Source organism: Anabrus simplex, chromosome 3, assembly GCF_040414725.1.
Source record: "Anabrus simplex isolate iqAnaSimp1 chromosome 3, ASM4041472v1, whole genome shotgun sequence".
Taxonomy (NCBI): domain Eukaryota; kingdom Metazoa; phylum Arthropoda; class Insecta; order Orthoptera; family Tettigoniidae; genus Anabrus; species Anabrus simplex.
Genome location: NC_090267.1, coordinates 301,342,599 through 301,364,007, shown reverse-complemented (window position 1 = coordinate 301,364,007; position 21,409 = coordinate 301,342,599). Strand labels below are relative to the sequence as shown.

The 21,409-nt window shown below is 39.4% G+C and overlaps 1 protein-coding gene across 1 annotated transcript in view; it reads right to left on the bottom strand.

Moving 5' to 3' along the window:
- LOC136866284 (dentin sialophosphoprotein) overlaps nucleotides 1–21,409 on the bottom strand; it is a 135,301-nt gene that overhangs the window by 38,218 nt on the left and 75,674 nt on the right. The window contains exons 4-5 of the mRNA XM_067143111.2: nucleotides 2,634–6,956; nucleotides 2,432–2,516 (exon numbers count right to left, since the gene is read on the bottom strand). Coding sequence (XP_066999212.2) covers nucleotides 2,432–2,516; nucleotides 2,634–6,956 — 4,408 coding nt within the window. The remainder of the gene's footprint in view (nucleotides 1–2,431; nucleotides 2,517–2,633; nucleotides 6,957–21,409) is intronic.

The following is a 21,409-nucleotide window of genomic DNA, read 5'->3' as shown; positions in this document are numbered from 1 at the left end:
TTCTTTTCGGGTTTTTATGTGATTTATTAGTCAATGATGTTGTTGGTGTTGATTACGCGTGGTGTTACGTGATGCTCTATCCATCCATAGAATTCTAGTCAGTTAGAAATCGTTGTTATGATTTATAAAGGAATACAGTCGACCGAAATCTGCGAGAGAGGGGAAATACGCCAAAGAATTTCTCAAGGAATTTCTCAAAATTGTAAAGCATTTCTCAAAAATAAGTGGTATAGAATTTCTCATATGACAAAGTAATTTCTCAAGAAATTTTTCTTAAAATATGCCAATATAAATTAGTTAGAAAATTTAGTCAAAGATGTGCTAAAGAAAGAATTAATTAATGGGTAATCCATAAAGATTAAGGAAGTAATTAAATATGGTTATTTCATGTTCAGGGTGGCATTGTTTTGTTGCAATTATAACGACAGTATCACTAATTACGTGATTGATCAAATGTTACAGAGAATGGCTTCGGTTGGAAGTTCATTGAAGGTGTAATTGAATCCAATGAATTCGCTAAGCATGCCAAGGACTCATAGTCATTTTGTTAACGAGAAGAATAATCAGTTGAATTATGTTGAAGAAATGTTATAATGTAATTTATTTCCTAGCATTGTCCAGACTGAATTTTATTTTCATTTTAATAAACCAGTTTGTTATTTTGTTCTGATTCTTATTCTACATTATGTCTCCTATCCAGTCACCAATGGCCCTGCAAATATAAATCTTCTGAAGGTCGGTCCCATAATAGCAAGTTGGCCCTGCGAACAGTCCACCCTTTTGGGACTCTCGCTCCGCCGACTGAGCGACCCCGGAGAAGGGGACAATATTTCACGAGTGTTTGGATAGTTTGTACAGTATCACTATTAATTCAGAAGAATTAGGATGCTGCGATGACTGTGTTGTGGACATCATCCCTAAACTGAAATCTTCTCTAATACCACAAAGTCTACCTGGAAGCTATCTAAACTATCTGACAACTAACTTCCGGAATGGTAAGCAAAAGCATAATATTTTGCTTGTTGTAATTGTCTTTTATTCATAAGCCGATTTCTAAGCTCAAGCTCACTTACTACGGGAAGAGCGGCCTAGCGGAGAAACTGATGAACTAGGGGACAGATTACACTTTTACCTTCTACTCACTAAGCATTAATGTTATATTTTAATGGGCAGTAAATTATCATTTTAAGGGGAAAAAATAAAGGGATTAATCATGGAAGAAAGAGGAAGAGGTTCAATCCTTTATACAGAAGTTATCATCTGGAAAAAGAATGAGCAAACAACACCGAGTTGTTAGCTGTGATTGTATTTTGTGCACGTGTGCTTTTCACGTACTACTCTTTTAAAACTTCAACTTGAACACAATGACTGTCAATTTCTCATCATTGCCAATAAATACTACATACTCCAGAAATACCGCACAATGTCCTCCCCTTTACATATATGTTATAGAAATAATTGCTATCTTTTGCATAAAGTGTACTGTGTAGTCAACAGAACTGAGTCTGCAGCCATTAATCTTCATTTAACAGTTTTACTACATACGGCAATCCATCTGATTTCAAGATTCTAAATATTACTAAACAATTTTTGTTAAAAATTAAATGTGTCCATTTAGTGAGGAATTCTTTTTCCAATATTATGCAGGGAAAATATTGAGGTGCTTCCATTATGCACTGGCAAACCATTGTGCAAATAAATGCAACATTCTTTCATAAGTTTTAAGCACTGGAGGACTACCTGAAGTACACTGTGCCGTGTCACGTTTTCACCAACACGTCTTGACCATAACTATACTGTACTCACCTAATTCACACTACACTACACTCACCTTCCAATTCAATTGAACGCTTACTCTACTTCATTTCAATTCTTTCATCTACCTTCCTGTGTGACCTAATTTTGTTTCCTGCTCATGTATCACTGAGTAAAGAGTAGGAGTAAGATTTTCTTCTTTTTTTTTCCTGCTGGTTGCTTTACGTCGCACCGACACAGATAGGTCTTATGGCGACAATGGGACAGGAAAGGCCTAGGAATGGGAAGGAAGCGGCTGTGGCCTTAATTAAGGTACAGCCCCAGCATTTGCCTGGTGTGAAAATGGGAAAGCATGGACAACCATCTTCAGGGCTGCCGATAGTGGGGCTTGAACCTATTATCTCCCGGATGAGAGCTCACAGCTGTGCGCTCCTAACTGCACGGCCAACTCGCTCGGTAGAAATAAGATTTAGTGTCTGATGCAAAATCATGGGGAAAAGATTATACAGGCCTACTCCAAATCATCCTGAAACCATTACTTCCTGCAGTCCCTTGTTCCAAACTACAGAGGGGAGTATCAAGCATTACCAAAGGAAACCCACATGAAGGTGGAATATGCAGCAAACTTCAATAACATATAATAGTGGACAGAATAGAACATAAAAATGATAACTACCTGAGATGCCTCCTTTCTTCTGAATCATTGTCCAAATGGGCAAAATTTGCTGTTTCAGCTATCTCGGAAAGTGATGACGCATCAGCTAATTGGAGAACATAAACATGAATATGAGCACTGTTTTGGATCACACAAATCATGTATAACTATGGTAAACTGTGAGTTAAGAAACTCACTTTAAAAAAATAAAAATTAGTAGTACCTTGAACATCTGCAGACCCCTTTCGAATTTGTTCCACAGATGACGCAGATACATCACTCTCTGGGCTAAGTGGCATCACGAAATCTGCAGCAACTGCAGGTGGTGTGGCCACTCTCTTGCCCACATCTAACCGCTTGGAAGGATGTGGTTTACCAAGGCCCACCCTTCGACTACGCCCAAGCTTTGGGCGCTTCTTTTCTGAAGCATTACTGGCACTACTCCCACTTCCTGCACTGCTTTGCTTTTCAGACATCTCTCCCTGGCTATCTGGTGTAGGCATCCCTGATCCTGCAGCTAAACATTCCGTTGATTCAAGATCATCACCAAGCTGAAAGCCACTTTCCAATATTAAGTCTCGCAGGGCAGGAAGAATGAGTTCTTTTGATAATGACATACCATCTCCACACTTTTCATCATCTGAGCTGCTTTTATCTACGTTGTTATTATCCCCTATGTACGAATAATCATTTCTGTCAACATCCAGATCATTAATATGAACTGTGTTTTTGTGAATAGGCTCATCGTCACTGTCGTCGTCATCATCATCATCATCATCATCTGTAGAGTCTACACTTATGGCATAATCTAAATTAGGAGCAGGTGAAGTTTCATGAGGAACTTCAATCACGTCATTGGAAACAGAATGTCCATAATCGTTTGAGACCGTATAACCTGAATGGTTATCATCAAATTTATCAAGTGACTGGTTACAAACTGGTCCTCCCTCACTTATAGAACTTTCATTATTTCCACTGTTTGTTCTAACAGCCCTACTACTTGCATTTTGAACAATGCCACCAATATCCTGCACAACTTTCGAGTTAGAAACAATTAATGCTGTTTCATTTATTTCTCCTTCACTTTCAGGAGCTTTAGAAGTCCGCCTAGAATGCACACGACGATTACTGTTTTCACTGAACTCGTATTTAATTCTTGATCTCCTGTTATGAGTGGATTTAACATCAACGGAAGAATTTGAAAATAAGGATTCATTTGTAGTTGGTAATGTATCTTCTGAGTTATTAATAATGGAAGTATTTTTAAGAAAAGGTTCATCTGTTTCAGATAATGGTTCATTACCATTATCAAAAGCATAATTACCTATGACTTTCACAGAGGGAAGATCATCTTTACTTTCAATGAATTTACAACTGTTCATGTTAGGAATTTCATCTTCTTGCACTCCTTCTTCTTTACTGTCTACTACATTAACTGCCATGTTATTCTCCAATTGTGGTTGTATTTCATTATCACTTTCATTGGAAGACTCCCAAGATATCTGAGATAAAGTTTCACTCTCCTCTAAATTTTTAACAAACTGTATGAAATCTTCATCCAAACGTGCCTCTTCTTCACTGAAGAATAATAATGGTTCTTCATCACTTTCAGAGCCTTCCTGTTTAGTTGTTAAATCAAGAGACAAACTGTCAGGAGGAATGTCATTTTCTTGATCTGAATCACTTCTACATTCAGCATTTCTCTTGCCACTCTGATCCTTTCTCCATCGTTTCTGTTTCTTTCTTTCAAATTTTGCCATTGACTTACGAAGATGCATTATTTTTCTAGCTTCAAATATGTTGGCAGCAATTTTTGGCTTTTTGGACTTCAAAATCAGCTTTCCAGCATTCATAGTACATGAATACTCTTCTCTTGAATTAGTATCTGCTGTTTGGTTTTGAACAGGTCTCTTTTTAAATGGTAATGAGGCTGGTGGTGATACTGGCATTTCCATACTTGCTTGATCTGAACTATCTTCTGGTAATTCAGCAGCTGATTCACTATTGCCACCACCATCAGATTTGTTATTTCCACTACTATCGTTACTGTCTCTTTTATCATGGCGGTGAGATGAACGAGTGTCACTTCCACTTCTCCTTGAACTGACAGTACGACTTCGCTGTGTGCCACTGCTGTCACGGTCAGTTGAACGACGGTCATCTGTATTCTTGTCACGATGAATATGATGATCATCAACTATACTTTTACTCTTCCCATCCTTTTTCTTAGGATCCTTACCTTTATTATCACCACTACGGGAAGATTTACCAGAATCACTGTCATCTCTTTTCCGATCCACTTTCTTTTCATGGTTTTCTTTACCTTTACTTTGTGATTTACTCGATTTATCTCTTCCATTTCTTTCATCTGTTTTAGTTCTATCTTTAGCAGCTTTCTCTTCTCTTCTATTCTCATTTTCCTTCCCCTCACTCTTTGATTTAGTTTTCGAATCTCGGTTTCCAGATCGATCATGATTACTCTTTTCATTTCTGGAAGATCCATCCTCTTTTACTTCAGCTTTTGTACTATACTTATGCTTACTATCAGTCTTAGATCTCCCTCTATCCTCATGCTTAGATTTCTCTCTCCCTGTCTTGTCTTTTCTTACCTCAGTCCGTGATTTTTCCCTCTTATCTCCATCCACTTCATCAGCCTTTGAAGCATCCTCTTTCTTCTCCTTACTCAACTTATCAAAAGAAGCTTTGCTTTTATCATCAGATCTTCGTTCCTTCTCCTGTTTAGCATCATGTTTTGTCCTATCTCTATTACTGTCCTTTTCTCCCTTATCACTATGCTTTGATCTATCTTGACGAGATTTATCAATTTTGTCTTCACTCTTTTGTTTGTCCTTACTGCCTTCCTTATCAATCTTTTCTTCATGTTTTGATTTTTCCTTATTAAAATCTCTTTCACTTCTGCTTTCATGTCGAGATCTTTCCTTCCCTTCTTTTTCATTTCTGTCTTTATCAGTTTTGAGTTTATCCTCTCTATCTTTAGCACTATCTCTGTCAAATTTATCTTCATTGTGAGATTTCTCCTTGCTAGCATCTTTACTCAATCTATCATCATGTCGTCCTTTACTCTTCCCACTTTCCCTTTCTTTATTTCTCTCTCTTTCCTTCTTATTTTCATATTTAGATCTGTGACGAGACTTGTCTGCTTTTCTACTTCCTTCTATTTTCAAATTATCGTGTTTCAATTCATCTTCACCAAACAGGTCATCTGATTTGACTTTATCTCCATTTCTTTCAAAATCATCTGGATAATCTTCAGAAACTTTATCTCCTAAATCTGCACTTTCATCTTTCTCACTGTCTACATTATGTTTTGTCTTATTTTTATGTACAACAATTTCAAACCTCTCTGCATACTTCGGTTTATCTCTGATTTCATCTCTTTCTTCCAGTTTCATCTTCTCTTTTTCAATCTTTGCATCTGTTCTTATTCTGTCTTTCTTAATATCTTTTTCACTTTCTTTTCCTTTACCTCCATCTCGTTTACTCTTTTCATCTGATCTATCTTTGTCATCATGTCTACTGGATCGTTTGCTTTCACCTCTGTCTCGGCGATATTTATCACTCCGTTTCCTTTCATGTTCATTCTTCTTCATATCACCACTTTCGAAACCAGTTCTACTCCTTTTCTTTTCATCTCTTGGATCCAATGATTTCTCTCTACTCTCCTTTTCAATAATATACTTCTTCTCAACCTTTTCATTTTCTACACTCTTTTCTTCTGAGTCAGTTTTGCTGGAATTTGTATCTCCAGCATCATCTAAACATGTTGCTTTTGACTGATCATTTTCACAAAGGATGATATTAGGGGATTTTGAAGAACTTTTAGTGTCTACATTGGATGTGTCAGATGAGGAATCTTTAACAATAATGCATTCTGTTGCCTTTGATTCTTCACTCCCCTGATTTGACATCTCAATGTTGTCTGATGCTTGAGATTCTTGGCTTAATATCTGTAATGATGATTTTGATAACTGGCTTTCATCATTTACAATATCAATTTCTGGGGGAGATGAAGGGGGTTTCAAAGCTAATTTCTCCTGATCATCAGAGAATACAATTGACAATCTGCTACCAGATGAGACTTTGGAAAGTTGGCTATCATGATTTGCCAAGTCAATAACAGGAATTTTTGCATTTGCGATCTGAACATTCCCACTAAATGAGGCATTCGATGTTTGACTATCATGGCTTGTCAGGTTAGATATTCCAGAGAGACGGCTATCCATGGAACTTTCATCACATTGCGAGTTGATCTCTTCAATGGGTTCAAATGGAGGAGAAACTTCTTCTTCCTCTGCTGCTTTCTCCTCCTCCTCCTCCTCTTCCTCTTCTTCTACTTCTTCTTCTTCCTCCTCCTCCTCCTCCTCTTCATTATTTGCAGATTCAAACTCTTTTTCATCCTCAGACAATTCATCTTTATCTTTTATGCCATCACTCTCAGGAGAGATGGGATCCAAGTCTGTTGGCAACAAATCTTTCAATGTTACGATCTTTTGTGGAACATTTGCAGATGGCTGCTTTGCTAAACCTGAAACAGTAATTTAAGTGTTAAACATCTTCTATTGTTACAAAACAGCAAGAATGTGGGAATGAGCACACAACATCAGCAAGAGATATTCTGAAATTCCTGAAGAAATCATTCCTTAAACATCTTCTATTGTTACAAAACAGCAAGAATGTGGGAATGAGCATACATCAGCAAAAGATATTCTGAAATTCCTGAAGAAATTATTCCAACATAAAACATTTATCAACATATTCTGATAGCATAAATATGCACATTACAGTCATAGTCTTACTACTTAAGTCTCTCTTCTCTCCCTCCCGCTCACTCTCTCTCTCTCTCTCTCTCTCAACAGAGAAATCTTCTTCTACAAGTACATGTACCTCTTCTCTCCAGTAAGAATTTGTTAGGGTACTGATCATTAAATTGATGAAATAATCAATAGGACTAGCTAATATTTTCAGAAAAACAATAAAAGCAAAAATATCTGACCTGGAACAAGTCATCAAGGGTTATGAATTTCATGTTGTTGTTCCGTATTGAACTGAGAATAACATATGAATAGTAACACAGTAAAGGTTTCCACCTATTCAATACTAATATGTATTTACAATATTATAAATTACATGGAACTAGTTTCGACCCACCTAGGGGTCATCATCAGCCATATTAAAGCACACATAAGTTTTTTGTCGAATCCTAAAACATCTTATTTTTAACTGTGATAATTTATAAAGTGAAGTGTGGTAATGAGATGAGAAATGTTAGTTGGTACAGGTGAGTAGTGATTAATAATAATACGAGAAATATATATACAAAGAAGTTTGGAACAAAGTACAAGTGGTGTAAAAATATAAACACATGGATATAAGTAGTCCTCGTACTAAAGAATACAATGTAAAATAACACATATAAACATATATACAAGTATGTACAAAGTCTGGAGAGTAAAAAGTGATACTCTTTTAATGCCGAGTCGGCTTGACACTGATCAGCTTAAGTGTAGAATTAGGCATTTGGTGTATTAAAGCTGTGTTGACCGGCTGCGTTGTTGATTGTTGGACCTCTAACATTTTCCACCTTCACGTTCAACAATGATATCTACAAGTTAACCAATATCTTCAAGAAACAAGGCGTTAAAATAGCCTTCAAAACCAACAATAATAACACGAACGTTTTACACAATACTTCACACATCAACAAGACCAGCAGTTTTTTAAAATCAGGAGTGTATAGGATCAAATGCAACACCTGTGAAAAATCCTACATCGGACAAACCGGAAGAAACTTTAATACCAGATACCACGAACACACTAACTCAATAAAATACAACAGGTTTTCAGCCATCGGCCAACACATGTATAATTATAACCATAATTTCACCAATATCGAACAGGACATGGACATCCTCGAATTAGCAAACAAGGGCCCTTTACTCAACATAATGGAAAATTACTACATACACCTAGACCAATATTTCAACGCCAGTCACAATCTCAATGAAATCTCAGAGAAACCCAACATACTCTTCGATCTATTCATCACTTTCCTCAGAAACAATAATGCAGCCAACCAAAACTCAATCCTAAGTCTAATCAAAGGTACTTTTCCTAGACAATTACCCTTTCTCCCGCACCCTTCAGCCCTGCCTTAAGGCTCCCACCCCCACCCCACCCCGCCCCAAGCCACCCCCACTCTTCCTAACCCCCTCCTAACCCGCACGCACCTGCCCTCCTCTCTGCCCACATTTCACTTCCCGCCACCAGTCGCACACCATCAGCTATACTACACACACCGCAGCACGAGGTAAGCATCCTTTCACTTTATGTTAACCTTTTCCTATCTCCGTTTTTTGTTTTCACCGGCTTTCTCCATTTTAACAGGTCCAATTTGGTTTCCGCTAAGAACTGAGAATTAATACATCCACGCGCAGTATCCACCTTCTTCTTAACCAGAAATTCAAAAATAACTTCACGTCCAACAATCAACAACGCAGCCGGTCAACACACCTTTAATACACCAAATGCCTAATTCTACGCTTAAGCTGATCAGTGTCAAGCCGACTCGGCATTAAAAGAGTATCACTTTTTACTCTCCAGACTTTGTACATACTTGTATATATGTTTATATGTGTTATTTTACATTGTATTCTTTAGTACGAGGACTACTGAGATCCATGTGTTTATATTTTTACACCACTTGTACTTTGTTCCAAACTTCTTTGTATATATATTTCTCGTATTATTATTAATCACTACTCACCTGTACCAACTAACATTTCTCATCTCATTACCACACTTCACTTTATAAATTATCACAGTTAAAAATAAGATGTTTTAGGATTCGACAAAAAACTTATGTATGCTTTAATATGGCTGATGATGACCCCTAGGTGGGTCGAAACTAGTTCCATGTAATTTATAATATTGTAAATACATATTAGTATTGAATAGGTGGAAACCTTTACTGTGTTACTATTCATATGGAACAAGTCAGACAACAGTATACTGACTTTTCTTTCTTTTTTTGTTTTTTTTGTTTTGTTTTGTTGGAAATCTGACGATGGTAAAAATTCAAGTATCTAGGATCCATTATCACTAATGATACAATGACAGATGTCCACATTACACACTGCATCAATGTCAGTTGGATGAAACGGTGTGTGCTAAGTGGAGTCGTGTGCAACAGACAGATCCCGGTCAAATTCAAGGGCAAGACATATACATCTAACACCTATCCAGCTCTTCTTTATGGCTCTGAATGATGGAGCAGGAAAAAGAAGCACGATTAACAACGCACGTGAAGGAGGAGCACATGCTGCGATGGTCTGCTAGTGTCACATTAAAGGACTAGCTCCAAAACGAAAAACTGCAAGGAATGTTTAAGATCACCCCCTATCAATAACAAGCTTCAAGAGAAGCAGTTTTGTTGGTATGCTAATGTAAGGAGAAAATATGAACCCCACCTTATACATTGTTTCTTTGAGGAAGCAAGCGGAGGAACAGAAATGCCAAAGACAATTTGGAGAAGATCTACTACATAACAAGGGGCACCACTGTATACAATCTCAGCACTAGATGTAATGACCCCAACTAAATTTACAATAATTGAAAGCTGCAGATATAGAAGGCACAAAAACACTGAAGTGTACTCACTGTACTTGAATTCTACAAATCCTCACGTTGTACACTATCTACTTAACTGCAGCTGTCTGCACCCCTGAATGCCAGAAATAGTTTAACTGTAATCATAGAGGAAAAATCTAAATAGAGAGAACACCAGTGGATGTCACAAGACAAGAGAAAGTACCAGGAACAGACAGAGCGCTAACAGAAACGATCAGAGCCTCAGGTCATGATCTGGCTACAAAGGATCTACAGGGTAACACGGAAGGAGAAGAAAAGTGAGACCAAACAGCCGAAATAATTTTCTCCTCTATTTCTCAACAAACTATGTGACACTTGCGCAGGAAACTGTGTTGCGAACAATGCGTAGGATAGGCTAAAGTAGGTGCAGAACTGTCCTGCTCTGCCTTGCCCCACCCTACCTCTCAACGTGCTATGATACTACGAATTGTGTGGATTATAAAAATCTGCTCTGCACTACGCTGCTTTAGTTGCTTAACCTGCTTCCCGATGTGCACCCAACCCTATGTCTGCCCTTACAAGGCTTCCTTTGAGAAGTGTTTCATTGTTAAAGAGTTGTCAATATAGTTGTCTCTGCATCTTTTCTTGTATTGAGACACTCCAACTCTGCACACTACTTCATTTTTAGGTTCAAGGCATATCCAGGCCTGTATATTACTTTCATACAGAACTATAATATACGAGGTGACCAACATATTGACTTCTGTGGGCAGAGTGGTTAAATATGTGTACAAATTGTATAGAAGGAAAAGCAAAATATAACAGGATATATGCAGGGATAAAAGAAAGCTATGATAATGATTAATTATTATTATTTATTTATTTATTTATTATTTATTTTTCATACTGCAGAATGCAAAAGTGATCCCTTGAATAGGAATCTTCCAAAGCCATTGGGCAAGATATCTATGCACTCTCCAGAAAATGTTAAGGAAGCAACAAACAAACGCATGGCTTAGTGGGTAGTGCTCAAGTCTAGAAATTGAGGGATCGCTGGTTCAAGTCCCGTTGTGTCCATGATATTTCCTTTCTTTTTCTTCTTATGTTTCATTTTACATACATTCTAGGTAAAAATATTTGTAATGGTTCAAAAGCTGGGTACAAAAATCTAAAGCATCAGAGAGAAACTGAAATATTTTTGTATATATTTCCATATCAAAGCAGTATTGCCAGTATGGGCCATGATGAAATCAAATACCTGAGAGCCTCATTCAGTAAGACCCTGATATCAAAGTATAAAGGCTTTCATGGCCGGAGTCAACAATCAAAGTCTTCTGGGCTATCCTGCCGTGGTCTACTCCTCTCATTCCTGCCAGACATTTGACTACTGCTGCGGTAGTCATCTTCTGTGGCATCATCTAAGAACTCTCCCCTGTGTTCCGCTGGTGACTGTGATGGATGCCAGGGAGGCAGCTGTATTTATATCTGAGCGTATGGCCTCCAGTTGAGTCGTAGTGAGCAGTCAGTTCTCTGGTTGGTTGACATCACAGTCAATTGGAGGCCGCACGCTCAAATATAAATACAGCTGCCTCCCCAGCAACCATCACAGTCACCAGCAGGATACAGGAGAGAGTAATTAAACGACACCACAGAAGATGATTTACCGCAGCTGCAGTCGAAACGCCTGGCAGGAATGAGAGGAGTACACCGCGGCACAATAACCCAGAAAACTTTGACCATAAAGACCCTGATATTCAATGAAGATCAAACTTCGAAGGAACTGAAGAACAATTTAGACAGTCTTGCAGCAATCCATCTATTACAGCCATACCAAAAATTAATAGTTATTAACCAGTTCGTTAAGCCCACATTAATATATCTTTCCAATCAGCTCTCATCGACAAAATTCCTAAGAAATGCTCCATTAAAGCAGATAACATCATCAAGAGTGCAGTAAAAGAAACTTTTCAACTTCCTACTGTTACACCAAATAGCACGTTGTACACAAGTCACAAACATAGGCGTCTTTCCGTACTTTGTGCCACAACAACAACAACAACAGTTAAAATACACTTCAAGCTACAAATAATGAACACGTGAAGGCTGTTTGAGACTACAACTCTATAAAAGCCCATCGCTTTAACCAACTCCAAATTAATAGTGAAGACAGATAACTTTTACAGTAATATATGTATTCATTTATCCTCCTGAAAGTTCATTCAGATCTGTATTCAGGTATATAATTAAAATAAAATAAATGAAAAAAGAAATATACTAATGGAAACTTTCTTGCCAATCATTTGTGAACAGTACCACAACAAAGATAAGTCCTGCTCACAACATAAGAGAACCACACCCTCTGCTACACTCACACAACTTACTCTTCCCCTTCCTGCAAGACATCCCTCCCCCTGTAACAGCAGAAACCAAATTACACCGATAGGAGCACGACACTTGAGAGGTAGACTCCAAAAATAACAGATCCAGGACAGTTAAGTGGGCAAAAATGTAAGTTAATACAATCTATATGGTTAAAACCTTTGCTTTTGTTTCTGATATATGTAATTATCTATTTCTTCATTTCCATTACAGATGATACCTACTTGACAGTTACACCACAGACTAATATACACAGTCGCGAAGTTTGGCTCTTTTTTTTTCATCCATGCGACTGCAGCACTCCACGTGGCCAGCAAGCTGCCAGTCTACTGGGATGTGTAAGTTGTATACATTTTGAGAAGTAAGCGTGTGGTAATTACATTATAGATGACTGGTTTTCTATTACATTGACACTGTATTTATGAAAAGAGATTTGTGTAGCGCAATAAATTGCTCAATTACAAGAAGACACCAGAGCTATCGTTCTTTAGATTTTCTAAAGATCCTGTACAGTAAAACTTGAATTACTGTTTACGGTTCCAGATAATAGAACAATATTGTGAAGATTCAAAAATTTAACTTCAGATAAGTAGGCATTTCGTTTATCAATGATTCAGGAATGTAACTCATCATGAAATCCATCCAAATATGAACTTAACGTTTTAACGTAACCGTAACATCTAACACGTAGCGATGTTTTAATTTTCAATGTGTAGAAAATTGCTTCTCCGCCTCTGAGCAGTGGTTAGTGTGATTAGCTGCGACCCCCCGGAGGCCTGGGTTTGATTCCCGGCTCTACCCTGAAATTAGAAAAAGTGGTATGAGGGAACGGAGTCGACTCAGCCTTGGGAGGTCAACTGAGTAGAAGGGAGTTCAATTCCCACCTCAGCCATCTTCAAAGTCATTTTCCGTGGTTTTGCACTTCTCCAGGCAAATGCCGGGATGGTACCTAACTTAACGCCACGGCCGCTTCCTTCCTTCTCCCTTGTCTATCCTTTCCAATCTTTCCATCCCCGACAAGGCCCCTGTTCAGCATAGCAGGTGAGGCCGCCTGGGAAAGCTACTGGTCCTCCTGCCCAGTTGTATCCCCCGGTCCAAAGTCTCACGCTCCAGGACACTGCCCTTCAGGCGGTAAATGTGGGATCCCTTGAGCAGTCTGAGGGAAAAACCAACCCTGGGGAGTAAACGGATTAAGAAAGAAAGAAAGAAAGAAAGGCAAGAAAATTGCTTGTAAATAGTAGGAGGGCTGATTTATTGAATAAAATATGAACTATTTGTACAATAGCATAAAGTTATGTTCGAATCATTTTGGAGACAGCCAGAGAAGTAGAAATTAGTATGGAATGCAGTTCCGTTCCAAGTAAATCTCCGCAGATTTCTTCGAACCGAAAGTTATTGATAAGACATGATTTTTTTTTTTTTTGTTAGTTGCTTTATATCGCACCGACACAGATAGGTCTTATGGAGACGATGGAATAGGAAAGGCCTAGGAGTTGAAAGGAAGCGGCCGTGGCTTTAATTAAGGTACAGTCCCACCATTTGCCTGGTGTGAAAATGGGAAACCACGGAAAACCATCTTCAGGGCTGCCGACAGTGGGATTTGAACCCACTATCTCCCGGATGCAAGCTCACAGCCGTGTGCCCCTGACCACACGGCCAACTCGCCCGGTAAAAGATGATTAGTCCGTATCAAAGGAGCATAACGCACAGTCATATGTCGCACCGATACAGATAGATATTATGGCAAAGGTGGGATAGGAAAGGGCTTGGAGTGGGAAGGGAGCGACCAAAGCCCCAATTAAGGTAGTTACATACTGTTTTGACAAAGAGAAACCATGAAAGACCATCTTAAGGGCTGGCGACAGTGGAGTTCGAACCCGTTATCTCCGAAATGTAAGCTGATAATTACGTGACCTAAACCACGCGTCCAGTTGCTCGGTTGTCAGAGGAGCCGAGAGAACATGGACTGTTTTTAGGAATTTCATTTATGCTCGTGAGCTTGGGTGTGGTATACTGTTAATTCCCTAATGTAAATACCTGATTTTCCACATTAATGCTGTGAAGGTACTAAGTCTAAGTGTTGAAATTATTTGTGAAACTATGGTTCATGTTTGTGGGTTACTGTAGTCATGTCCTAGTTCGTGAACCATGGGCAATGGCTGAGTGACCTAGTAAGTGGTCCTGAGAGTTGGGACACCAGTTACTATGGAATGGGAGTGGGCATCTCGGACATATTCTGAGTCCTGGCCCTCCTTGTGCTCAGGCGGCTAGGACTATACAATCCACCGGTGGTCCATAACCTGTTAGAGGAGAGATCCTCACTTGGACTATGTGCAAGTAGGGTACCATCCTGCTTCATGAATTTACCGAGCTCAGAACATTTTAAGCAAGCCTCGGACCTATGGGAGTAACGGAGTCCCACTCCCATTTGACAGGCGAGGGACTCCTTGGAAACAACTTGGTAAACGAAATGGAATTTGATGGGGGGCTATCAATATTAATGGGCATATGGAAGAAAGAAAGTAGAACTGGCCGAGTCAGCAAAGAGGATGCATCTCGATGTGCTAGGAGTAAGTGATATTGGGTAAGGGGAGATAATGAGGAAGAGATAGGAAATTAAAGTGTACTTGACAGGTGTTAGAAAGGGAAGGGCAGAGTCTGGGGAAGGGCTCTTTATCAGGAATAACATTGCACGCCACATAGTTTCTGTTAGGCATGTAAATGAGCGAAAGATGTGGGTAGATTTGTCAGTCAGAGGAATTAGGACTAGAATTGTCTCTGTGTATTCACCATGTGAGGGTGCAGATGAGGATGAAGTTGACAAGTTTTATGAAGCATTGAGTGACATCGTGGTCAGGGTCAACAGCAAGGATAGAATAGTGCTAAAGGGCGATTTCAATGCGAGAGTTGGGAATAGAACTGAAGGATATGAAAGGGTGATTGGTAAATGTGGGGAAGATATAGAAGCTAATGGGAATGGGAAGCATTTGCTGGACTTCTGTGCTAGTATGGGTTTAGCTGTTACGAATACATTCTTCAAGCATAAGGCTATTCACCGCTACACATTGGAGGCTAGGGGTTCCAGATCCTTAATAGACTATATCTTAACCGACTTCGAATTCAGAAAATCTGTTAGGAATGTACAAGTTTTTCGGGGATTTTACGATGATACAGACCACTATCTGATCTGTAGTGACCTAAGTATCTCTAGGCCTAGGGTAGAGAAAGTGAAATCTGTCTGCAAACGAATAAGGGTAGAAAATCTCCAGGACGAGGAAATTAGACAGAAGTACATGGATATGATTAGTGAGAAGTTTCGAACAGTAGACAGTAAGCAAGTTCAGAATATAGAAAGTGAATGGGTGGCATACAGGGATGCTGTAGTAGAAACAGCAAGGGAATGCCTAGGATCAACTGTGTGTAAAGATGGGAAAAGGCGAACACCTTGGTGGAATGATGAAGTGACAGCAGCTTGTAAACATAAAAAGAAGGCTTATCAGAAATGGCTCCAAACAAGGGCCGAGGCAGACAGGGATTCGTACGTAGATGAAAGAAACAGAGCGAAACAAATAGTTGCTGAATCCGAAAAGAAGTCATGGGAAGATTTTGGCAACAACCTGGAAAGGCTAGGTCAAGCAGCAGGGAAACCTTTCTGGACAGTAATAATGGATCTTAGGGAGGGAAAAAGGAAATGAACAGTGTTTTGAGTAATTCAGGTGAACTCATTATAGATCCCAGGAAATCACTGGAGAGGTGGAGGGAATATTTTGAAGAACTTCTCAATGTAAAAGGAAATCATCCAGGTGGTGTTGTGAAGAGCCAAGCTCATGGGGAGGAGGAAAATGATGTTGGTGAAATTATGCTTGAGGAAGTGGAAAGGATGGTAAATAAACTCCATTGTCATAAGGCAGCAGGAATACATGAAATTAGACCTGAAATGGTGAAGTATAGTGGGAAGGCAGGGATGAAATGGCTTCATAGAGTAGTAAAATTAACATGGAGTGTTGGTAAGGTACCTTCAGATTGGGCAAAAGCAGTAATTGCACCTATCTATAAGCAGGGGAACAGGAAGGATTGCAACAACTATCGAGGTATCTCATTGATTAGTATCCAGGCAAAGTATTCACTGGCATCTTGGAAGGGAGGGTGCGATCAGTCGCTGAGAGGAAGTTGGATGAAAACCAGTGTAGTTTCAGACCACAGAGAGAGTGTCAGGATCAGATTTTCAGTATGTGCCAGGTAATTGAGAAATGCTACGAGAGGAATAGGCAATTGTGTTTATGTTTCGTAGATCTAGAGAAAGCATATGACAGGGTACCGAGCGAAAAGATGTTCACCATACTGGGGAACTATGGAATTAAATGTAGATTATTAAAAGCAATCAAAGGCATTTATGTTGACAATTGGGCTTCAGTGAGAATTGATGGTAGAATGAGTTCTTGGTTCAGGGTACTTACAGGGGTTAGACAAGGCTGTAATCTTTCACCTTTGCTGTTCGTAGTTTACATGGATCATCTGCTGAAAGGTATAAAATGGCAGGGAGGCATTCAGTTAGGTGGAAATGTAGTAAGCAGTCTGGCCTATGCTGACGACTTGGTCTTAATGGCAGATTGTGCCGAAAGCCTGCAGTCTAATATCTTGGAACTTGAAAATAGGTGCAATGAGTATGGTATGACAATTAGCCTCTCGAAGACTAAATTGATGTCAGTAGGTAAGAAATTAAACAGAATTGAATGTAAGATTGGTGATACAAAGCTAGAACAGGTCGATAATTTCAAGTATTTAGGTTGTGTGTTTTCCCAGGATGGTAATATAGTAAGTGAGATTGAATCAAGGTGTCGTAAAGCTAATGCAGTGAGCTCGCACTTGCGATCAACAGTATTCTGTAAGAAGGAAGTGAGCTCCCAGACGAAACTATCTTTACATCGGCCTGTTTTCAGACCAACTTTGCTTTACGGAAGCTAAAGCTGAGTGGACTCAGGATATCTTATTCATAAGTTAGAAGTAACAGACATGAAAGTAGCAAGAATGATGGCTGGTACAAACAGGTGGGAACAATGACAGGAGGGTACTCGGAATGAGGAGATAAAGGCTAATTTAGGAATGGACTCGATGGATGAAGCTGTACGCATAAACCAGCTTCGGTGGTGGGGTCATGTGAGGCGAATGGAGGAGGATAGGTTACCTAGGAAAATAATGGAGTCTGCTATGGAGGGTAAGAGAATTAGAGGTAGACCAAGACGACGATGGTTAGACTCGGTTTCTAACGATTTAAAGATAAGATTTATAGAACTAAATGAGGCCACAACACTAGTTGCAAATCGAAGATTGTGGCGATGTTTAGTAAATTCACAGAAGCTTGCAGACTAAACGCTGAAAGGCATAACAGTCTATAATGATAATGTATGTATGTATGTATGTATGTATGTATGTATGTATGTATGTATGTATGTATGTAAATTTAGATTACATTGTGATATTTTGCCATGAAAGTTTTCAGTGCCATAAAACAAAAAAGCTCAAAATTCAGCCATTAAGGTTGCTGAGATCTTTGAATATTATTTGAATTGTTTTTAGTTCATTACTATTTTAATGACTTATGTGAAATTAACAAATTCCGTTCAATAATAGGATTTCGGAAATGGCTCAGACCTTAACTACAGTGGTGTAATCAGTTGTTCCTTCGAAAATAAACTATTGTTGTTTTCCTTCGGTATTATTACCACGCTGTAGCAATAACTAGTCTAGTGTATTGATGTATTTTCTTAAAATCTACGATTAATATAGTTGTCGAGGTGGTTACAGTTTTGTAATTTACGTGGGAAAGTGCAATCAGCAGTTGGGTAGAGAACTGTTCCGGACAGTTAGAGCTTGCTGGCCGCTGCGAGCGCTGGCGTAGTTCCGCCTGTCAACAGGATGCCATTTCATCACTAAGGAGCTTTGCGACTGTGTATATTAGACTGTGGTTACACTCACTACAACATAAAGTTGCCCAATACATACTCCAATATATATGTAGAACCAAGATGTACCAGCAGCATACTATATGACCTATAGAAGAGTGGCAGGATTTTAATAGATTTTAATAGTCCTTATACATTACAACAAGAAGCTATTTTACAACAGACAAAAGTCTATGCCTTACAACGTTAAGTTTTATTAACACTAATACAGCTTTTTACTGGACTGTATATACCCCAAATAATGACTGTACAGTGTAGACATATATTTTAATCTGATAATGTTTTAATTAAAATAGGTCACTGAAGATGACTCAAAAGTAGTCGAAACATCTCTGAATAAACTTAATACTTCATCTTAAGAGATGAAATAATGTACTGAACAAGAGGATAAATAAACACATATTATTGTAAAGAGTAATCCACCGAGCTCGATAGCCGCAGTTAATTAAGTGCGGCCAGTACCCAGTATTCAGGAGATAGTGGGTTCAAACCCCACTGTCGGCAGCAGCACTGTTCTGTGGTTTCCCATTTTCACACCAGGCAAATGATGGGGTTGTACCTTAATTAACGCCATGGACGCTTCCTTCCCATTCCGAGCCCTTTCCTGTCCCATTGTTGCCGTAAGACCTATCTATGTCGGTGCGACATAAAGTAACTTGCAAAAATCAAAGAAAAAGAGTAGCCCGCCTAGTGGCCATGATCATTAAGGCATTGAAGTCTAAACCATCTGGATATGTATATCCAGATAATAATTGCCATTAACACAACAAAAGTGCAGCTGAAATAATAGATTCCACTAATCAATTTGAAGACTATTTTGCAAGCTGAGGAAGTCGAAAGAGAAAAGAAAAGTATATGTGAGCCAGTAATTCCCTTCTTTCAAAGATCATAACAACAGCTGCAGTCGCTTAAATTCAGCCAGTATCCAGTATTCGGGAGATAGTGTGTTCGAGCCCCACTGTCAGCAGCCCTCCAGATGGTTTTCCATGGTTTCCCATTTTCACAACTCAATTAAGACGAAGCCGAATCCTTCCCACTCCTAGCCCTTTCTGGTCTTATCATCGCCATAAGACCTATCTGTGCCGGTGCTACTAAAGCAACGTGTTAAAAAGTACATAACGTCAACAAAAGTAAAAGCCTAGTCTTCAGAGCCTGAGGAATGATTCCCAAAGAATTTGTAAAGTGGAGGGAAACATATAAATTGGAAAACAATTTCTAGATCACATTGTAAGAACTATTATAATATTTTTCAGTAGCAATTGTCAGAAACCATGTCACAGCACTTGAAATTTCACGAACAACCTATGGCTCAAAATTGATTACAATGCATGTAAACCACTGTGTCTCATGGCAAGCACATTTTAGTGTCAGATTAAATTATATATACACTGCCTGACAAAAAAACTGAAGCACCCAGAAGATATGGTTGGGTGTTGATGTAACTTTATACAGGTAGAAAGGCCAACAGAGTTCATTTAGTGTTATTCGTGTTTAGTGTTGCAGCCAGGCCTGGTAGGTTATATAAGGGGCATGAACAGCATCAGATATTGAGGGATCATAGTGAAGGACACGGAGATGCCGCGTACTTAAGTGAGACAGCGTTCCTGGAACCTGACAGAGTTTGAAAGGGGCCTCATTGTGAACCTTCATTTGGCTGGCTGATCGAATTGTGCAATATCCAGATTTGTGGGTGGTTTGGATGTGATAGTGGCCCGATGTTGGACTGCATAGGAATGTGAGGGCAGGCAAACTACTTGTCAAGGTTCCGGTCGACCATGTCTGACCACCACAAGGAAGTATCGTAACCCCTTTACATCTGTGCCTGTCATCTGAGGACAAGTAATAGACTCCCTACAACATTCTGTGCCGGGCTGAGTGGCTGAGACGGTTAAGGCGCTGGCCTTCTAACCCCAACTTGGCAGGTTCGATCCTGGCTCAGTCCGGTGGTATTTGAAGGTGCTCAAATACGACAGCCCCGTGTCGGTAGATTTACTGGCATGTAAAAGAACTCCTGCGGGACTAAATTCCGGCACCTCGGCGTCTTTGAAGACCTTAAAAAGTAGTTAGTGGGACGTAAAGCAAATAACATTATTATTATTATTATTACAACATTCTGTGTCATCCTGCACCATTGGTTAGAGACTAGGGAATTACCGTCCAATGTGTAGGCTGCTGTTAACACCACAACACAAACAGCTGCGTTTGGAGTAGTAATGGGAAGAAGCAGTTCACCTGTGGGAACTAGTTCATTTACTCTTGCTCCCAAGAAAGAACTACTTTACGAACTACTTCAAAATGTTTAACTTTCTTGCTAGAGCACTCTGCAACCGCTGAAGTAGTTCGTCCGCGAACAAGTTACTTCTCATTCCCTTCATACAAGGCTTCATCGCTTCGCGAGCTTTCCAGAACGAGGAAGTACACAAAGTGGACAACAGGTAGCACGCAGGTGCACTTCTCTATAACATTCGTAGATGCTACAGAAATGAACGTTCCTATTACCGGTAATGTCAGTTCACACTCTCTTCCCCCGCCCCCAAACCCTCAGAAATGTATAGGAAAAATCTATTTCTTTTCAAAGATAATAAAAATGTCTGTGAAATATTGTCGACTTGAAAATGAGATGTTTTAAACGCTGATCTGTTATCGCAAGAGCACCGTTTTCTTGGTGGTGATTTCATCCCCTGACTGAAACAAATTTAGAACATCTGAGCGTTGGTCAACTTTTTCTCGCCGGTGGCGCTAAACGTCAGACTCCAACACTCTCGCTCCCAAGAAAGAACTACTTTACGAACTACTTCGCGAACTACTTCAAAATGTGTAATTTTCCCGCCAGAGCACTCTGCAACCGCTGAAGTAGTTCGTCCGCCAACAAGTTCCTTCCCATTCCCTTCACACTCCTGAAGTTCTACAGTTCGCGAAGTAGTTCTCGAGAGACGAGTAAACACTTCACAGTTTGTGGGAGTGAAGTAGTTCCCGAGAACTAGTTCGTTCGCGAACTACCCATCACTAGTTTGGAGTGATGATGTGACCGGGAAACATGTACTGCTGA